The sequence below is a fragment of the Trematomus bernacchii genome, unplaced genomic scaffold, assembly GCF_902827165.1.
Source record: "Trematomus bernacchii unplaced genomic scaffold, fTreBer1.1, whole genome shotgun sequence".
NCBI lineage: Eukaryota > Metazoa > Chordata > Actinopteri > Perciformes > Nototheniidae > Trematomus > Trematomus bernacchii.
In genome coordinates, this window is record NW_022987869.1 from 1,213,238 (window position 1) to 1,234,792 (window position 21,555).

Here is a 21,555-nt window from a genome sequence, read left to right on the forward strand (position 1 = left end):
TATTAAGGTTCATTTGGTTATTAACAGTCCTCCCTGTACCCACTGACAGGCTGTTATGGTTTACACATACATGAGCAATGTAACTTAATTTAAAACCTGATGTGAGCACTTGCAGAAAAGAAATCTGAGCTTGTGTGCATACATTTACACTTGTATAAAATATCCACGTATCTGTGAACCAAATTTGAAGTCACAGAAGAAAAAAAGTGTTGTAGCTTGTAGAAAAAAAATGAATTTAGTGATGAAATGTTCACTTGCAGAAAAATATATATTTTTAAATATATTTTCCATTACAACTGCAACTTGGTTATTACAACCTCTCAAATCAGTCATTACAACTTCACGAATCTGCTCTGTGGCAGTATAAATCGACGAATCTGCCGCCTTGACTTTTGCTACACTTCTTGCGATGAATGTGTCGCTAAAGTAATTTTCACCTGTAGATGTGGGGGGAGGGAGGGGGGTTGGAGCGAAGGGGCGGAGCTATCAGAACGAGGGGGCGCAAGCTCGGGTCAGTCACACAGCCATGTCAGGTCGAACCGGATGACTGCGGGGCCCTGCATGTTGCCCCTTTCACACTAACGCCGTTCCAGGGCCGGTTCGGAGCTTGAGCCTGATAAGCACCGGTTTTTCCTGTTCACGCCGCAGCGGAGACGGCTCTTTTCCCCGAAAACCGGTTCTTACCAAGCTCGGAAAAAGTGTCGGTCTTGAGGCAAGAACCGCATACGTCACGCTTACGTTGGAGGGGGTGAGATTGACCTGAACTAACAGTTTATGGAGAGTAGCCTACGGCAAATAAAAGTTTAAACAAGCAGTAGCGCTGAGCAAAGTGACTAGAACGCATTTGTAAAATAAACACACTTTATAAAGTCAGGCAACACTAACCAGTAACCAGGCTTCGTGTGATTCTGTTTATTTGACCATCCGTTCGCTGTTATTGATCATTGTGGAGGGGGCAGATGATTTGTTTTGTATTAGCAGCTATCAGATGGAATCAATACATGGGCTACACAGGTTGTCATGTCCGACTATCACAAGTAGAATCATAATGAAAAATACGCCGGTAAAATGTGCCTTTAGAAAACGGCTTAGGCCTATGCCACAAGTTATAGCAACAAGTTACAAGTAGCCTAGTCAATATAGTCAGTTTAGCTTCGGTTGCTATGCTAACATCACCCATTTTATACCAGAGAAACCTTCGTAACAGCGTTGTGATGCCAAACAGCGTCAATTCAGACTGACACACATTCACTTATGGGGAATTAGGGACATTTATCAGCTGCTTGTGTGACAGTCAGACAGTGAATACTTTAAAGCGGCCGCTGCTGTGAGTTAACGGGAGAATAAACTCCAGGTGGACGAGCAGCACTGCAGCAGTCGGTAAATGCCGCTGTAACACATTAATAAACAATAAACCACGGCACTCTGGAGAAAAGTACAAGGTTGGAGAAGTAGTTATTTAATTTAATCTGGCTTCGTATGATTAAAAGTAACACGATCATCGACCCGACGCATTGTTGTTGTTGTGAGCGAAGCACGGAGCTAGAACGGGAGCAACAGTAGTCACTTGTGTGTGACTGACCCGAGAGCCTCGTCGTTCTGATAGCTCCGCCCCTTCGCTCCAACCCCCCTCCCTCCCCCACATCTACAGGTGAAAATTACTTTTGCGACACATTCATCGCAAGAAGTGTAGCAAAAGTCAAGGCCGCAGATTCGTCGATTTATACTGCCACAGAGCAGATTCGTGAAGTTTGACTGATTTGAGAGGTTGTAATAACCAAGTTGCAGTTGTAATGGAAAATATATTTTAAAATATGTATTTTTCTGCAAGTGAACATTTCATCACTAAGTTCATTTTTTTTCTACAAGCTACAAAACTTTTTTTTTCTTCTGTGACTTCAAATTTGGTTCACAGATACGTGGATATTTTTTTTCTGCAAGTGCTCACATCAGGTTTTACACGCTCTCGCATTTTGCACCATATCTACCTTCATAGTTATCAACCTTTTTCTTACTCAATATCAAGCCACACTTATTGTTTTTACTTCGGCTGTGAGTGTTTGTGTGTGCTCAGGATGAGTTTCGCTTGTTCTCGCTGTATCGCCAACCCGGAGGCCTGTCCGCTCCTCGCAGCAGATCGCAGCAACGAGCCTCAACGTCCTGACCAATCAGAGCACACTGGGCTCACAGGGAGGGGGGGGCAGGAGCTCCAACAAGCCGTTTAGGACAGAGTGAATACCTGGTGAATACACATACTATACAGAGATGCTGTATGAGAAACCAATGTTAGTTTGGAAAATTGCACAATGTAAATCTATTCTAGTAGACCTCAACAATGGAATTATGATCAGTAGAATAGTAGGGATAGTGGTGGTCTAATGGATAGTGAGGTGGGCTGAAGATCGGAAAGTTGTGAGTTCAAATCCCGCCAGGAACACCACCACTAGTGTGCCCTTGAGTAAGGCACTTAGTCCTTAGTTACTCCAGGGAGAATGTCCCTGTAATTGGTAATTGTAAGTCGCTTTGGATAAAAGTGTCAGCTAAATGAAATGTAATGTAATGTAGAAATGGCCATGACATGGGCCCTTTAAAAAAAAAAATTGAAGTCCAACTCCATGCTAACTGTTTTTGCCTTAGTGAAAAGCCTTGCAATGCAAATGCAACATCCATATTAACCATATGCACCCTCTCTCAAGACAACACGTAATGCTGTTTTAGTTTTTCCTGAAACACTGAAATTCGGTTACTGTGACTGCAATATAATGTTGAATATAACCCATTTTTATTTTATTGTACATCTGAATAATCATCCACAGTAATATCTTCTAATAATTATTTATTAATTTGAAATCAAATACAGACTGATAAACTGGGTTAAAGGTAGTGATGGGAATTATGGCTCTATGAAGGGAGCCGGATCTTATGGCTCCGTTCCTTTGCGAGAGCCGTTCAAAAGAGCCGTTTTTTTTAAGGGGGCGGGGTTAATATGTGGGCTTTCATGTGCCTTTTGCTGAGGAGTGGCTTCCTTCTAGCCATAAAGGCCTGATTGGTGGAGTGATGCACAGATGGTTGTCCTTCTAGAAGGTTCTCCCATCTCCACAGACGAACACTAGAGCTCTGTCAGAGTGACCATCGGGTTCTTGGTCATCTCTCTGACTAAGGCCCTTCTCCCCCATTGCTCAGTTTGGTTTGGGCGTCAAGCTCTAGGAAGAGCCCTGGTGGTTTCAAACATCTTCCATTTGCAAATGATGGAGACCACTGTGCTTGTTGGGACGTTCAATGCTGCAGACATTTTTCTGTACCCTTCCCCAGATCTGTGCCTTGATACAATCCTGTCTCTGAGGTCTACAGACAATTCCCTGGACCTCATGACTTGGTTTGTGCTCTGATGTGCACTGTCAACTGTGGGACCTTATATAGACAGGTGTGTTCCTTTCCAAGTCATGTCCAATCTATTTAATTGACCACAGGGGGACTCCAGTCAAGTTATAGAAACATCTCAAGGATGATCAGTGGATACGGGATGCACTTGAGCTCAATTGTCAGTGTCAAAGCAAAGGGTGTGAATACTTATGTACATGTGATATTTCATTTGATTATTTGTAACACATTTGCGAAAAATTATTTTAAAACGTTGTGTGTGGAATGTTGAGAGAAAAAAAATGTAATCCATTTTGAAATAAGGCTGTAACATAACACAATGTGAAAAAAGTTAAGGGGTATGAATACTTTCTGGATGCACTGTATATCACTTAAATTATTCAATACATCCTTTGTACTGAAGTATTCAAAAGTAAGCCGGGCCGGCTAAAATAATTGGTCGTGCTTTTTACAGCGCCACGGCTTCCACAGATGACATTGTTTTATGTATTTATTGTCAAAGCATTTAATGTATTAATTGCTATCGGGATGTTAAGAGCATTCCATGGAATATAACAAGTGTTTCTGAAGTGAATTACCTACCCCACCTTTAACAGGTGTTAATGCAACATACTGAACTGCTAAAATGACAAAACAAGACATATATATAGTGGCTTGGCCATATCAAATAGAAACCAAGGGGTAATTGAGATTAAACAGAATAGAAAAGGACACTCCCCCAACGACCACGGTAACTCAAAGACAAAGAAGGTATCTCCTTTCTCTAATTTCCCCTCCTCGACTCCTCGACTCCTATCCTCGTGTCTTAGTCCCGCCCACAGGAGATGCGAGCGGAGGAGGCGAGGAGGGGAACCGAGGAGAGAGGAGTGGAAGCAGCAGGCGTTTAGAGAAATGAGAACTCCTCTCCTCTGAGCGGTCATTTTAAAGAGACATCCGTTAATGATGACAGGAGGCACAGCAGCACTCTGTCTGATGGACAGATGTGTTCATGATGACTTATATATTTACTTTAATTCATTGACAGTGCGGTATAATGAGACAATAACAGGCATATACACAAGGTTTTATTTACAAGTATTAAAAGTAAGCATAGGAAACCAAACCAACTGAGACCTGTCTGTCTGCCGCATCCACACACACACACACACACACACACACACACACACACACACACACACACACACACACACACACACACACACACACACACACACACACACACACACTGTAACCTTTGCATTTGGAAAACAAACTAAGACATCGGAGGAAAGAAAAAACACCTTGAGGCTCATGCTATGATAAACGCGGCCAATTGAACAGTAATCTACGGAAGGTCCCTTAAAAAAAACAATTTGGGATGTGACCAAAACTGAGAAAAAAAACGAGTTCTAATTTTAATCTCATAATTCTGACTTTAATTTTAAATCTGTCTTTAATCTCAGAATTCCGAGATAAAAATCAGAATGAGTGAGATGTAAGATTGTTTTTGTCACATCCCAACATTTTTTTTCTCATGTGGTACTCTGTCCTCTTAATATTCCTGCTGAAATGTATTTATTCTGGAGACAGTAACACCACACATAATATGTGTGTGTATATCAGGGGGGAAATCCGTTTCTACGATGCATGACAAACTTCAGACTGAAATTCCAACCATAGCTCCGCCCTTTCTAGGCTCCTCCCCCTGACGACACAAACACACACACACACACACACACACAAACGCACACACACACAAACACAGGAGAGAGGACAGCATACATTTAACCGAAACTCGCCGAAACACTGAAACAGAGGTACGAACACACGTTAATGTTAATGTATCTGCTGTCCCTGTCACATCGACAGGTTACAGTTGTTCCTGTGAGCGGGTCACTCACTCCGAGAGACACTTTGTCCTCCAGAGACTCCGGACAGTCCTTGTAGCTTCGTTAGCTCGAAGTTCAGTACTGTGAGCGCACTGAGCCTCTCAGTGATATCAGTGTAAGAGTTCTGTGGTAAAGCTGTGTACTTGTACAGGTCTGCCGGGCTTTAACTTTTAACATGAAGTATTTCCTGTAGTGTCCTCGCTGCTGTCCCGGCCGGCGTCCCGCTCCCGAACTTCCTACAGTGGTGTGAAGTAACTACTTGTACTCCTACAGTTCTTAGAGGTGGGAACAGTACTCAGATCTTCTACCTAAGTAAAAGTAGAAGTACCAGAGTGTAGGAATACTCTGTTTCAAGTAAAAGTCCTACATTCAAAATGTTACTCAAGTACAACAGTGTTAGCATCGACATCATAGGCTATAGTTAAAGTACCAGAAGTAAAAGTAGTCATTGTGCAGATTGTTCCATTTCAGAATAATATATATGATATGTTTTATAATGATTGTTCATTAAAGTGTTATCAAAGCTGGTAAAGGTGCAGCTAGTTTGAATGACTTTGTATACTGCAGGGTAGCTTGTGAATTTACTCCAGGTGGAACTAAAGTCTGATTTGACACTTGATTATATTTCACATAATTAATCCAGATCTGTAAAGTAACTAAAGGTATTCAATACATGTAGAGGAGTAAAAGTACACAATTTACCTCTGAATTGTAGTGGAGTAGAGGTACAAAGTAGCAAAACATGTAAATACTCAAGTAAAGTTCTAGTAGGCCTACCTCAACATTGTACTTAAGAACAGTACTTGGGTAAATGTACTTAGTAACTTTACACCACGGAACAGCTCATCAGTATTCTAACCTTTCACCTTATCTCCCACAATCTCTTCCATTAAAACTCAGTTAATGGGGCTCATTTTTATATTGCTTCAGTTTATAATCGTAACGGATCAAAAAGTTCAGATTCATTTTTCAATACATGATGCGCTTCCACAAACAACAACCAACATAATTATTACATTCAAATGAAGTACATTATTCAAGAACACGGGAGAAATGAGCGGAAGCGCTCTCTTTTCCTCTCTCCCTCTCTCCCTCTCTCCCTCCCCTGACAGCCCGTCAAAAACATAAACATGTAATATCACACCTCAATATACAGCGTAAGACTTAGTGATACCACTTACAACACATGCCTGATATTATATCAGCCCACCTCCCTAAAAACAGCAGGATTATTAAGTTTTAATAATACTCTTCAGGAGTAGAACAGGCTATTACCATATTTGGTTACCACCCATCTCAATAATCAACTCTTCTCTGTATCCTTGGTCCAGCAACACTTACCCATTGACACACACACAGTCATACACGGATGCCACAGGCTGCCATACAGGGTGACAGGTTGCTACTACTGCGTAGTAATTTGAGTTTCAGTACTTTAGTCTCTTTGAAATGCAGTCTGTAGGAGACAGGGATCAAACTACCGATCTTCAGATGAGTGGACATTTTGCTCCTCCGCCTGAGCCACAGCTTCTTCTGAACAATAATGTCTGAGAAGAAGTTCAGGTTTCTATTAGGTGTGTGTTCTGATGATATTTAGTTTAAATTAAAGTCAGAGCTTACTCTACTTCCTGGTGTTTTGGACCATATTATAGTGAACAGTCATTTCTATTGTGTGAATGTGTTGTTACATTTCCTACGGTGTCTTATGGCGGCTGATGGCCACTCGCCATGCTTCTGTCCATTTTTGTCACAACCAGATAAGCTGGCCTGTTCCATGTCATTGTGCTAATAACAGTACCCTTTTTTACCCACTAAGAATTTATTTGTTCACAGTTACTAATTCTTTTAGGAAGTTCATTTCCCTATTCAACACCTTTTGTACCCTTAAAGGGTGCAAAATGCACTTTTTAATGTCTTTTATACATAAATATGTGTCCCCGGTGTGTCAGGGAACTCACAAAGTGTCAGAAAATAAAACCCTCTCTCTTTTCCTCTGTGCGCAAATCTCTAAAAAGGGGGTAAAACGGAGCTGATCCAGATTTGCCATCCGATATGATGTAAATTACATCATATCGGATGGTGGACCCACGGCCCTATCAGAAACGTCGCTATCAGAAACAATTCCCGACGTGTTTTGGACGTAATATGGTCTTTGTTTACATTAGCAAGTATCGCTAACATATAGAAGAAAATATGTAAGAAGCAGGATATAAAAAGGTACTCACTTTGTGGTAAACCCGCAAGAGAAAAAGCATTTGAGCTCCATACTGTTTCAGAAATAATGCTTGATGTGGTTTTGAACATGATATGGCGTTTCATCAACGCATTTAGACAGTATCTTCCGGGTCCTGCATGAGCAGGCATAAGCTCCGCCCCCTCTTTTTCTTTTCTTTTTCAATTATTTTTTAAAGCTTTATACCCCGAATCAGCACTTTAGTAACAGGGCTGAAACGGAGGGGTATGAGGCATGACTAGAATGGGTGATTTGTTATATATCTGAGACCTATGCTATTGCCTAAAAATAGCATGATAGGCGACCTATAAGATCGATTCAAACACCATGACACAATTCCATTTAATTAATGATAAAAACCTGGAGGACATTATACAACATCTGAAATCCTCCTCCTGCTGCCTTGATATTATTCCAACAGGCTTTTTCAAAAATATTGTTCATTGCATGACCTCAGATCTACTTCACATAGTAAACAAGTCTCTTCACTCAGGTGTTTTTCCCCCAGGCCCTGAAAACTGCAGTCATTAAACCGCTCTTAAAAAATAATAATCTAGTAATGAACAATTACAGGCCCATATCAAACCTCCCATTTCTAGGTAAAATCATTTAAGCATTTAAATAACTGTTTTGATGTGTTCCAGTCTGGCTTTCGACCAAACCACAGCACTGAGACTGCTCTTGTTAAGGTCTTCAATGACATCCACTTAAACACAGACAGTGGCAGAATCTCAGGGTTAGTATTATTAGATCTTAGTGCTGCATTTGACACTGTTGACCACAACATATTACTAGACCGACTGGAAAACTGGGTGGGACTTTCGGCAACAGTTCTAAATTGGTTTGAATCCTGCTTGAAGGACAGGATAAACTTTGTTTCTATAGGTCACTACACATCTGAGTTTACAAATATGACATGTGGGGTTCCTCAAGGCTCCATCTTGGGGCCTCTTCTCTTTAACATCTACATGCTACCCCTGGCTCAGATAATGAAAAACAACTAAATAAGTTATCATAGCTATGCAGATGACACACACATTTACATAACCATTTCACCAGCAGACTATGCTCTAACTCAAACACTGAGTAAGTGCATTGAACAAATCAATGACTGGATACGTCAGAACTTTCTTCAATTTAACAAATATAAAACTGAGGTAATTGTTTTTTGGAGCCAAGGACTAACAAATAAAAGTCAGCGCTGAGCTAAACATGGAGAAGTTCAGACAGTTATTATGCTCCAAATATCTGGAACAAACTACCAGAAACCTGCAGGTCCGCTGTGACTCTTAATACTTTTAAATCCAGGCTGAAGACATTTATTTTTGCCGCTGCTTTTAATTGAACTATTCATGTCTCACACTGCACCAGAGTCCTGCATCGGGTCGGGTACCCGACGGGTGACACGCAAAAAAAGTGATTCGCGGGTGGTATTTAAAAAATAAAATAAAAATTGGGTTCGGTTCTGGGTAAACCAAAAGAAGATGCGGGTCGGGTCGCGGTTGTTGCATAATAAATATATTAAAATAATAATAATTTAATTTAATGTTTAAATCCTCAAACCTCTCCCCCGCAGGACCGCGCATAATCCTAACCTCTGCAAACTGCTGCTGAGCGCGCCACATTCGAAATGGCTGAGGTGAAGCTCTCTAGTGGAGGATACAGCATTGTCAATAACTCTTCCTCAAGAGCGAAATCCAATGTCTGGGAGGCTATTGGTGACATCCTAGATGGAGAAAATAACTAACATCCCACGCTTTTTGAGCCAAATACACAACTGCGTGTGTTAATAATTGCATGTTTTCACTGCTCATAGGATATGCGGGTTCGGGTCGGTTTGCGGATCTTGTGCCAACGGGTCGGGTCGGTTTGCGGAACTAATTATCAATATGTGCGGGGGGCGGGTTCGGTATTGCACGTCGCGGGGCGGGAGCGGGTCTTGAAAATCAGACCCGTGCAGGACTGCACTGCACTGTACGTTTTATTCATGTATTTTATACTTGTGTTATTTATGTTTTATGTTTATTTTGTTATCTTTGCTTTTGAATTACTGTTTTTAAATGCCATTTTATAATATGATGCGTTGCACTATTTCTTAATGCTCTTAATGTCTTTCATTTTTGTAAAGCACTTTGAATTGCCTTGAGTTGAAAGGTGCTATATAAATAAACTTGCCTTGCCTTGCCTTGTAGTTCTCCAGGTGTTTGGCACTCATCTTTGTGCATTGCATAGCTGGCATGATTCAAAATGGATGGCAAATAATAAGAACAAGTAAAAAACGAAGCTAATGGCTCTGCTCTTAAATAAAAATAACGATAATTGATATACTAAAGTTTCTGTTAGTAAGATCTCTATTGATCCATGCTGCTACAGTTCAAGGCTACAACTATTCAGCCTCTTCAATATGAACTTATCTTTAATTAAACATTAAAATAGCAACTGCAATCAGATTTGTGTCTCTTTACATGTGTGTAGAGACACATCAACATTTCAAATAAACCATGAATGTATTACATGGTGATCGTTTCACTGACACAGCGACAGGGAATGTGGACTGACTGGATGGTGCGGTCTGCTCCTTTGTTTTGCTTTCACTTAGTCTAGGCGGGTAGTTGATGAAGATCAATGATTTCTTCAACTGGGTTATTTCCTGTAATGGTTTATTATTTGACACATTTCTGCAAAAAAACATAATTTATGATTATCTGTTGTTAATTAATTAACTACAAAGCCCCAACAGTTCCGGCTGTTTTCGTTCCAGGTCATTGAATTATATTTATCTCAAAATGAGATACAGCCCGGAAGTCCCCGGCCGGAAGTCCCCGGAGTTGGGGACTGGCTTGCCTCCGAGCGCCAGAATACCGACACCTCCTCATCACTCCACCGCTCCCATGTTTTTTGTTGTGATGCCATAAGTTAGTCTCTCTCCGTTGGTGCGCGGGGCTAATGCTAATGCTAATAATGCTAATGCCAGCAAATAGAATGGCGGCTTCACAAAACTTTTCAGAGTTTTACGGGGCGTGGTTTGCAATTCGCCCAGCCAATCAGAAATGAGAACCTTTTTCTCCCCAGGAAAGTCCCACCTCTCTAGCAGGGACTGAAAAGGGGTGAAAAGGTTCCCGAAAAAAAGTTATAGTTCCAGATCTTTTTGCTGTGAACGCAAAATCCCAGGAACTATCGGAACCAGTCCTGGGAAAAGTACTCCGGTGTGAAAGTGCCTTATGTGAACCTCCTGGTGGGGCTAGATCCAAATTATCTTAGTTTTTTCCTGATAAGAATACTTGCCAAAACACACTGTACAACTAAGTTTAATTAATTCAAGTGTTCTAAAACCTATTTGGTACACAACCCTGACTGTAATGTCAGTATGGACTCATAACATGACTTGCTGTGTTCTTGATCTCTACAATGCCTGCAAAACCAATAATAATACAACAGACCACCTAACTATTTATGTTCTGACAAAGGTTCTCACTTTAATAACAAGTGAAATGCTGTTTCTCCTTTTGTTAGAGATGTCAGAGTCTGCAGGCCGCAACTCCTCTGTCTCCTCCATCTCTTCCATCTCTCTGGTGGAGATTAAGGCGGAGACTCATCTGGTCCTGCAGGCTTTTCTCCATCGGACCCTCTCCATGCCCCTGAAGGAGAGGCCTGGCACAGTAGGAGGGCTCTACAGAGACCACAGCAAGTACAGGTGACAAACCTCTCTGCAGGCTTTGCTGGATCTGTTTCTGTGTGTCACTGTTCAGGACAGCCTCAGACAGGATACTGATGTCAATAATGCTCGGCTCTCAGAAACATGTTGTTTTATTAACAGAGATGGTTCACTCAATGAGAAGTAGAGATACTCGTGTTGAAAAGTACTCTGGTAAAAGTTGAAGTACTGACTTTAAGTTTATAGGCTGTGAACGTAAAAAGCCCTAACCACAGGCGTGGTGATAATACAATGTCATTCCAGTTGAGCTAGGAATGTATTCCACTTATGTGAACATATATTTAGAAGTCATTATTAAGTTATCATGATTTACTATTTTAAGGATACTGTTGTATTTCCTTTATTTCAAATGGTGTTAAGTGATGAGATATCCCTCCTGTTGTTAACCATACAGATGCTTTTCATACTAGCTCCAAACCACTACAAAAAGTAAAGGATGGGGGAGATTATCAAGATGTCACTTCAGCAGATGAGAAGAAGACTGGATTCAAGGACTTCATAAAGCAGCTGCCTCTAAATAACACCATACGCCGGCCCGCCAAAGAACCTAAAGGCTCCCTGGACCGGGACAGCAGGTCCAAGGCCGTCAGAGACCTGACAGACGTGAGCAGGAGTTATTTTTACTTCACACTACACCGCATATACACACAAGTCACATCTGACTGTTGATTTCAATCTGAGAGAGAGATCCCTCGGTCTTCAGACAGATGGATGATGTTTGCAGTTGGTGTTGCTGGAGGAAAACTCATATAAGGATTCTGATTAGTTGCCTTCTGAGCCAGTCGCTGCCTGACCTCCTCATCAAGATTATTAGATATAACATAGACCTTACATGTATGTGAGAATAAAAAAATACAAACCATGAAATGGAACTGGTGAGCCAAAGCAAACTGGTGTTGTGTGTTGTGAGTCAGAGAGTGTAGATGGTGCCTTCACATTCAGTGTAACCTATGTTTAAAAGGGTTCACATAGCAACTCACATTTCTTTCAAAGTATTGTTTTTATGCCTCATTCTCTTTTCTGTCTTAAATGTCTAAATTAGTCTATCAAATACATACTTGAGTTTATATTTCTCGAGCGATATAAATATGATAGTAAAGAGACTGTCTGTCCAGATAAATGTGGAGAGATTATTTTAACCATTTGCTAAATGTAATGTACTAATGCAGTAGTAACAGGGAGAGGGTAAACACACTGTCCGGATAGAGATGACAGGGAGTTTGAAATGTTAACGGAGGGATACATTTGTGACTACCTCTGGTATTTGGAAAAAAGCGGTTTATAAAAAGTGCATAATGGACATAGGATGAATTACATAAGAAGTATTAAACATGCTACCTATAAATGACTTTATAAATTGAATACGAATATACCACTAAATTGTAAAGAATATTACATTATTATATACTAACATCAAAACCATCACATTTTTAATGTTGAGCAGAAAAACCTGTTCCCACAGGATGATGTCATATCCCCCTCCTCTACATCAGAAGAAGATGACGGCGAGAAGAGACAGCCGAAGAAGTTGAACCAGAAGAAGATTAAAAGAAAGATCTCCAGTTTCTTCAAGAAAAGGATAGAAAAAGAAAAAGAGAAGGACAGAGAGAGGGACAAAGAGAAGGACAGAGAGAGGGACAAAGAGAAGGACAGAGAGAGGGACAAAGAGAAGGACAGAGAGAGGAACAAAGAGAAGGACAGAGAGAGGGACAAAGAGAAGAACAAAGAGAGGGACAGAGATGGAGCTCGTCCTCTGAGACCTTCAACGCTGCCAATCGACAAACAGCTTGAACCCTCCCTGGCCCTCATCTCTCCCAGTAAGATCCTCCATTACACAATAAAACGACTCAAACCAGATTATTGATTTGCTGCAAAGCCTACAGTTTAAATGTATATGTCGACATCTTTCATTTTCAATTTCATCGCTTAGAATGGGCCCTTTACAACAGTTTTCTCCACACCACCCTGCTGTTATTGTAGGGTGTTTGATGTGGTTGACCGAACTCTATTGAGCGGTGCATTGGTGTTGTATTTATAGGGCAGACCCAAAGGTTAGCATCACCAGGGCTCCTCCCATTGGATTCTGGATTATTGCAGAAAATAAGAATCTACCGCGGTCACATGGCTGCACGTCACCTCTGCTAAGCTAAAGGGGGAGGCGTGTGGCGTAGTGGGTTAGTGCGTTGGTGTTGGGAACAGGGGAGCACAGGTTCAAACCCCACTGCAGTCAGCATGTCGTTGTGTCCCTGAGACACTTCACCCCAAATTGCTCCTGTGGGGATTGCCCACAGTATTGAGTATGTAAGTCGCTTTGGATAAAAGCATCTAACAAGTAACATGTCATGTGATGTAATGTAAAGGAGGCCAATGTCAGCGGGAAGGCGTTTAGTAGTCTCCTTTAGTCACTTGTCAGCAACCACTTTGTTGAACCAAAAACACATTCAAAACGTCCACTTCAAGACAAGGGAACAGGAAGTGGAAAATACTGACTAATTTCCTGGTTTTACTCCATTCAAAACTAAATTGTGTCTGATTGCACCGGGTTGTAACCTGTGTTGTTGTGTGAACATGCACACATTATGTTTATGAAGTGACAGAAGTAGAGTGGTGACAATTGATTTAATGTTTGATGGAGTTGTGGTGTATGTCACTGCAGACCACCCTCCTGAGTTCTATGATGAAGTAGCAGAGAAGCTGGAGAAGATTGCCCGGAGGAGCACCTGTAAAAAGACTGTGAGTCCCACAGTCCCGCCCCCAACAGGTAAACACACACACACACACACACACACACACGCACGCACGCACGCACGCACGCACGCACACACACACACACACACACAATAGTATTTAGACGAAAGCCCCCTACCACCAAGCTATTAAGCATTAAAGGTCACCTTTTGATGTCTTTTATACATAAATATGTGTCCCCGGTGTGTAAGGAGACTCACAAAGTGTCAGAAAATAAAATCCTCCTTACCCACATCTCTAAAAACGGGGGTACAACGGAGCTGATCCAGATTTGCTGCGGTCATGACGACATTACTAAAATGTTTGACTTTATGTTGAACTCTTGTCCACGTTCCAACCCCCTATCAGAAACGTTGCTGTATCAGAAACAATGCGCGACGTGTTTTGGAAGTAATATGGTCTGTGTTTACATAAGCAAGCATCGCTAACACTCAGAGCTAACGCTGTACTGGAGAGAGTATGTGTAAAGAAGCAAAAAGGTACTCACCTTGTAGTAAACCCGCGAGAGAGAAAGCGTTTGAGCTCCATACTGTTTCAGAAATAATGCTTGATGTGGTTTGGAACATAATATGGCGTTTAATCACGGCAGTGTTTAGCTCAGTTTCTGCTGGTAGACAGCCTTCTCTTCACAGAGCTCACTGCTTGCATGCGGACGGACGCTCCAAAGGGGAGTGGCCAGCAGCAGCACCAAAGGGGCGTGACCAGCAGCAGCTCCAAAGAAGAGGCGTGGCCAGCAGCAGCTCGGTTACATTTAAAGGGCCAGACCCAGAATCAGCACTTTAGTAATAGGGCTGAAATAGAGGGATATGAGGCATGCTACAATGGGTGATCTGTTTGGTATTTCGAGCAAAACACTTCAGAGACATGTTTTATATATATCTGAGACCTATAATATATGCCTAAAAATAGTATAATAGGAGACCTTTAATTTACTAAATGACTACTTTAGGAACACGATGAACTCATGCATCTACTACCCAAACTGGACTACCTGCTTTCTATTTCATCTTCTCTCTGGTACCTGTTGCTAAGACCGATAAGTGTATGTTCCTGTCTGAATCCAGCTGAAGTAAAGACCCAAACAAGCCTCAGAACACTTTGATGGAAACTTGATTTTCTTCTGTTCGTTCAGCAGTGTGGGACAAAGATGTCGTGGTGCAGCAGCTGGCTCAGGTTCTATCTTTAGAGGGAGATTCGATCAACAATAAGGTAGGCTGTGTTTCATCATAAGGTGTGTAAAGGTTATTATCCATCTGTCAAATACTGGCATATTTTGTGTTGAAAGTAGACTAGAATAGAACCATCAGCTGCTATAGTTAACCTAAACCGTAAACTGGCCCTACACATATCTTCCTCTAGATCCAGACGGACCCCTTCCTGCGCTCCAGCTTGGCTCGTCTCTCCTACGCTTCCTTTGCCAAGCTTCTCGACACGTTCAGTGGCAGTGAGGTGTCGGACCCCCCCGCCCTTCAGCCAGCAGCCAGTCCCACGCTCAGACGCATGGCCGTCACCATGGAGGTGTCACGCAGGATAGTGACAGCCACAGGAACCCAGCGCATGCAAGGCTACGCTGAGAGCTACATGGAGACCTTCGCCCCCTGGGTGAAGAGCCACGGAGGATGGGTGAGTGATTTAACATATTCAACTTCTCGATAGAAATGAATTACATCTGTGGTATGGAATTGATCCATTCATGTATATAATGCATTGCATTTACTAGAGAAGACAATTATTGGATAGTTTTGGCCGATACATATACAAGGGGGTAAAAAAAAATGTTGGTTATTTATAGGTTGGCCGTTAGTCTTAACAATCTTCATTAATGATAAAATACACCATCCGCTTGTGTTGGTCGGTAAATTAGTCACATTAGAATCAGACCCTTTTAGATGCCTGGTTTTAATCGGGGTTAGAGAACATACAACGTACATTTGGACTAAACACGCTCAAAGCTTTCTGCACAGCCTGCTGGGTCGGGGCCTCACAGACGGCATATGTGAAATGTAGACTCTTGATGTTGTAAATTCATTTTGAGCTATTTTCCTCCTTTGTTACTCATCAACCACCCTTTTTCTTTGTCTTCAGGAGAACGTGGTATATTTGGAAGAGCCTGCGGAGTATGACTGAGTGTTCCGAGCTCTCGGGACAATTTTAGTTCTGCTGACCCCAGATCAGCACTGAGCTCTGGAGGAGGACATCAGAGGCAGAGAGGGCCTCACTCTGCTGCTCTACACGGACTCTCACCTGTGAAAAGATTCCAGAAGCCTCTGTGATACATGTTCCTCTGGAGCCTGGACATCAGGAAGTACTTTGACGAGTACATGGTCAGCAGGAAGCTGCTGTGGAGATTCTTTGATCACTGTGACTTTGATAAGCAGTTTACAGTTGCATCATGATTACGCCCCCCCCCACCCCCCCCCCGACCCACGGGGACAGAATGCCTCCAGGCCCCGGATCAATTAGTAGGAGTATTTTTACCTTTTTTTATTCACCACTTTTTAAACTGTTGTTGTTTGTTAAAGGTGCTATTTTAACATTTTTTATTATATAATTCATACACAGGTGTTGAAAACACAAACTGAATCGTTTTTGTCTGCTGTTTACAGCAATCATGATTAAAGTTAATGAAATGTGAAAAAGTACTGATTGTACGTTTATGCAATGTAATGTTTTTGATATATATTTATAGATGAGGACTTTTCACAATGATGTTATTCAGATACAGTCAGAATGGGGGGATCTTTAATGGGCATGTGGACCCTTTTTCTAACCCTAACCCTCAACCCAAACTCCCTGCATGGCACCCCCCCATGTCGGGGATTGAAAATGCTTCCTTGGCTATTTAAGTATTTTTACTTACAGTTTTAGTTTGACATCTGTTAAATAAAACAAATTGACTCATCAATGCAGCATCCATTTATTGATCTTTAAGAATAAATGGGACTGGGGGGGAAGCAGATGTGAGGAGCAGAAAATGACAGCGCAGTAATTCACATAAATATATGTGAATTATAAATTCACATATATTTATAATCATGTCTTTGTTTCTTTATGATCTGTGATTTTATTAAAACAGTTTTAGTTGATGTCAACAGCCGGACTAAATTGCATGGCCTCTCTTTTCTCTATAAACTTAACACAAAAAGTAAGGAAATGTGTGTTTGGTTGATTATATCTTAATTGTATCAATGCTTCTTGGCAAGCCTGTTTTCTTACCTTTCAAATGGGGCCACATTTGTGAGGAACATGCATTTGTGGGATGAGCAGCAGAGCTGAGTATGTGGGTTGCGCCCATGAAAAATGTGACAAATCTCCTCTGCCAAACAGCAGCCACTCTCCGGTCTCGTACGGCTGCCAGGAGGCCTGCCACGACTGGAACCTCAACATGTGGAGGAACATCTATCGAGCGAAGTGGTCCACTGAGGATGCCATCTCCTCTGCTCTCCACCCAGCCCTCACCCACCTGGACACTAAACACTCTTATGTTAGGATGCTGTTCATAGACTTTAGCTCAGCGTTCAACACCATCATCCCCCAGCAGCTGGTTTGTAAACTAACAAACCTGGGCCTCAGCCCCTTTCTCTGCAACTGGCTGCTGGACTTCCTCACTGCCAGACCCTAATCTGTACGGGTCGGCAACAGCACATCAGGCACCATCACACTGAGTACAGGTTCCCCCCAAGGACGTGTGCTCAGCCCCCTGCTCTTCACCCTGCTGACCCACGACTGCACACCCACCCACAGCTCCAACCACTTCATCAAGTTTGCAGATGACACAACCGTGGTGGGTCTCATCAGCAACAACGACGAAACCCACTACAGGAGGGAGGTGAACCAGCTGGCCACGTGGAGCAGAGACAACAATCTCTTTCTCAATGTGGAGAAAACAAAGGAGATTGTCGGTGACTTCAGGAGAAACGACACCCAACACCCCCACCCACTGACCATTGGTGGTACTGCAGTGGAGCAGGTGAGCTGCACCAAATTCCTGGGGGTGCACATCACTGAGGACCTCTCCTGGAGTACCAACACCACGTCAATCACCAAGAAAGCCCAGCAGCGCCTCGACTTCATCCGCAAACTGAAGAGAGCAGGAGCTTCCCCCCCATCATGCTCTCCTTCTACAGAGGCGTCATCGAGAGCATCCTCAGCAGCTGCATCACGCGGTGGTTTGGAAGCTGCACAGCATCCGACCGCAAGACCCTGCAGCGCATTGTGAACACTGCTGAGAGGATCATCGGTGCCTCACTCCCATCACTCCTGGACCTCTACAAAACCCGCCTCACCCGCAGAGCACTCAGCATTGTGAGTGACCCCACCCATCCCTCCACCTGCCTCTTCACCCTCCTGCCTTCAGGGAGAAGGTTCCACAGCCTGAGGTCGAGCACCACCAGACTAAAGAACAGTTTTTTCCACCAGGCTGTCAGGAGGATGAACTCCCTCCCCTCCCTCCCCACTGGACTATAACTCCCCACACACACTCAGACACTCAAATCCAGCACCAGACACTTTTTACGCTGCTTTGGACAATCTGGCAATAATATTTTGCACATTCTATGTACAATATTGCACTAATGTACATTCTCAAATATTGAAGTGACTGTTACATATGTTATGACATTAGGGTCATGCAGAGTGAGATCGCGATCCCTTTAAGAGAGGGGTGTGGGCGTGCATGTGTGTGTGGGTATGGTAGAGCGAGAGTGAGCGAGCGGGGTATATGTTTTCTAGAAGTGAAACGAGGCAGCAGAAAAAGGATAGGTCTGTGATGTATCTTGTGAAACAGAAGAACTAAATAAATGCAACGACCTCCCAAGAAGAGCTCGCCTCTCTCCAGTCATTTCGATAAAGTGGGTTATTGAACCCGAAGCGTGTTGCTTCTGCCCTGGGAGACGACAGAGAGTCATCCCCCCTGTTTCCTCGACTACGGTCTGGGAGCCGACAGCAAAGTTCAACATGCCAACCTTTCCAAATCCAAAAGAGGTAGGTTTGCGCGCGGCAAATGTGCATGCCCAAACTAGGTAATGAAGTAAAAAGATATGATTCTACACTGTATTGAAGTGAACATGTATTATTTTGAATTGTATTTTAGTGAACATGTATTGTTTGAACTGTTTTAAGTAATCACATATATAGAAATGATATTCTCACTGACCCAGAGATCCTGTTTCACCCACACCTCCTTTTCACCAGCGCACACACATGTTCTTTTTCAAGGTCCTTATGGACATCATTATATTTGTGCACAAAGGTTTAATTGTATGAGAAAGAATAGTTTATGTGAAAAACTCCCATGGGAAAGTAAGGGAGTGAATATCGGGGCAGAGATAAGATTGACTTTGACCTTGTGAAACTTTAGAATCTCACGTTCTGGTCAGAACTCTGATTCGCTGTATTGAACCCGACCAGAAATGAATCTAACCAGTAAAAACACCTGGGGGATGTGAGCAGCTCACACAGCTAGCAGGAAAAAGTTAACACATCTCCGCCCCAAAATATGATTATGAATACTGTTGTTTTTGTATGTAAAATGCTTCTGGTCTGTTGAAAGCTGGTGCTAGAAGACGGTAAACCGCATCACAAACCTGGAGTCCATACTTCTCGTTTTCTGAAAGCTGGTCTGTCTACCTGTAAAACCGCATCACAAGCCTGAAGTCCGGAGTACTCTGTACAACTTGTATATGTGTTTGGTTTCCTACCAGAGTAAACTCAGATAATTGTTATAACTTTTGATTCCGGTGTTTTCAATTCCTTTCTTTATTTAATAGAGATTCAGCCTCATCCAACGAACGGCGCGTAGCAGAGGGGGTGGCTATCAGCCACCACAATAGGTGTTCTGCTCCAACAGTAATCAGAAGAAATGGAACCCCAGTAATTACATGTAGAAACCATGTATTTAATATATATTACATCATTTTATGCATTTTTCAGAAAAAGTGGTAGTTTGGTAAACAGTGACATCAACGACATGTTTGGTCTGTAAAATGTCCAAAAGTAAAAGAATGGGAGATAAATATCCCAAAGTCTCCACATTTTATTATATTTTGTGTGTTTCTGGTCCTCTTTCAGTTGAGACAGTGTAGATGAAGGATGTGTCAGAATGTAGAACTCTTGTGTGAACATTGGATAAAGCCAGGTTCATATTCTTGTTTCATGTTGTTGACATATTAGTCAAAGGTTTGCACAGAGCGATATATCTTTGTGTTGCGCCATAAATCAGAAAATACTGCATTAAAAAAGTCATTTCCTGCATGTTTTTGCAGTGTGATATAAATAATGTACAAGCTTTCAGATTGCTGTAGTTCACTAAGCAGAGACATTAACGACATGTTTGGTGTTGAAAATGTCCGAAAAAGTGAAAGAATGGGAGATAAATATCCCAAAATCTCAAAATTGTATAATATTTTTTTTGTGTTTGTGGTCCTCTTTCAGTTGAGACACTGTCGGATGCTTCCGGAAAAGACCAAACACTGGATGTCTTTCAGTCGCCAACATGTGTTTTCGAGACACTGATATTAACGGGGAAACCCTGCAGGACTCAAATGCCTCGTCTCTGTTCCCCTAAACTCTTTTGGGAGTGATGACTGGTTATTATCAGTCCCGGGGGACTGCGGCAGGCTGGCTTGACTGTGTTTTCCGAAGTGGAGGCTGGCTTGACCGCAGTCCCGGGGGTCTGCCCTTCCTCTGCACGTTGTTTCACTTTCAGAAACACAGAAGACTGTTTGTAGGATGGGATCACAGACACGCTGCAATCGGTTTCCGCTAAAAGTCGAGTCCAGTGTCTATGGAGTGTCATTTTAATTTTTTATAATTTGGGAAGAATGAAATTCGGTAGGAAAAGCCGGCTAAATCGGTAGGCGGTAGAAACATGTCAAAAGCGGTAGACTACCGCCCAAATCGGTAGGGTTGGCAGGTATGCATTATGTAAGGGATAATGTGCAGCGACGCGGTCATTATGGGGAAAAGAACACCGACAGGCAGATCAGGAGCCCGACGCTGATGTGAACGCAGATCGCGTTCACACCAAAATGAGTTCCTGGGGGTGGATTAGGCAAATGAGCCGCTGACGTCACTTCTTCTTCTTCTGCTTTGGGTTTACTGGCAGGCCGCAAACAACTTCACGGCGAGTACAGTAGGTGGCGGTATGCACCTTAAAGTTGCAATTCGCCAAAAAACCGAGAGAAGAAGAAGAAAAAAAAATTCCGCTTCCGCTGTATGCTTCTGTTTACCTTCCGACCTCAGACACGGTATGGAGTTGACGTTTTGGTGGACGTGTTATACAGCTTCGTAACTGAGTTATTTAAGCCAATAACTCAGCCACAAATACAAATACAGATCGACCATTCAAATGCAATAGAAATGCTGAGTCGGAGGCGAAGGCGGTTAAGAAGCCTTAATTGTCTAATATATCATATTCCAATCACTTGTATATAGACTCTTATTGCACTATTTAACTTTTTACTATTTTTCTTTTTGTATTTACTTGCACTATTTTTTCTGTGTATTTGTTTTATTGTGTTGCACTGTTGGAGGAGCCTGTGACCTAAGGGGGGGGGGGGGTTCATTCAATTTCAAAGTGCTGTTTGACCGGTGTAAACTTCGTGCACTGC

The 21,555-nt window shown here is 42.4% G+C and overlaps 1 protein-coding gene across 2 annotated transcripts; it reads left to right on the forward strand.

Annotated features, from left to right (window-relative positions):
• Nucleotides 1-5,072: 5,072 nt before the first annotated feature.
• On the forward strand, nt 5,073-16,850 carry bcl2l12 (BCL2 like 12). Of its 2 annotated transcripts, none has more exons than XM_034113553.1 (8): nt 5,073-5,177; nt 10,996-11,176; nt 11,608-11,800; nt 12,660-13,014; nt 13,854-13,958; nt 15,078-15,154; nt 15,305-15,568; nt 16,031-16,850. In XM_034113553.1, the coding sequence occupies exons 2-8, from the start codon at nt 10,998-11,000 to the stop codon at nt 16,070-16,072; spliced, it is 1,215 nt and encodes a 404-aa protein (XP_033969444.1). In that variant the 5' UTR covers nt 5,073-5,177; nt 10,996-10,997; the 3' UTR covers nt 16,073-16,850. The 2 variants fall into 2 exon arrangements, with proteins under 2 accessions (XP_033969444.1, XP_033969445.1); XM_034113554.1 differs by having other exon boundaries at nt 15,081-15,154.
• Nucleotides 16,851-21,555: the final 4,705 nt, after the last annotated feature.

Coding starts and splice junctions, on each gene's coding strand:
- bcl2l12 (XM_034113553.1), top strand. CDS start 10,998: ATGTCAGAGTCTGCAGGCCGCAACTCCTCTGTCTCCTCCATCTCTTCC. Junction 11,177..11,607: donor AGAGACCACAGCAAGTACAG/GTGACAAACCTC, acceptor TTTTCATACTAG/CTCCAAACCACTACAAAAAG. Junction 15,155..15,304: donor GAGATTCGATCAACAATAAG/GTAGGCTGTGTT, acceptor ATCTTCCTCTAG/ATCCAGACGGACCCCTTCCT.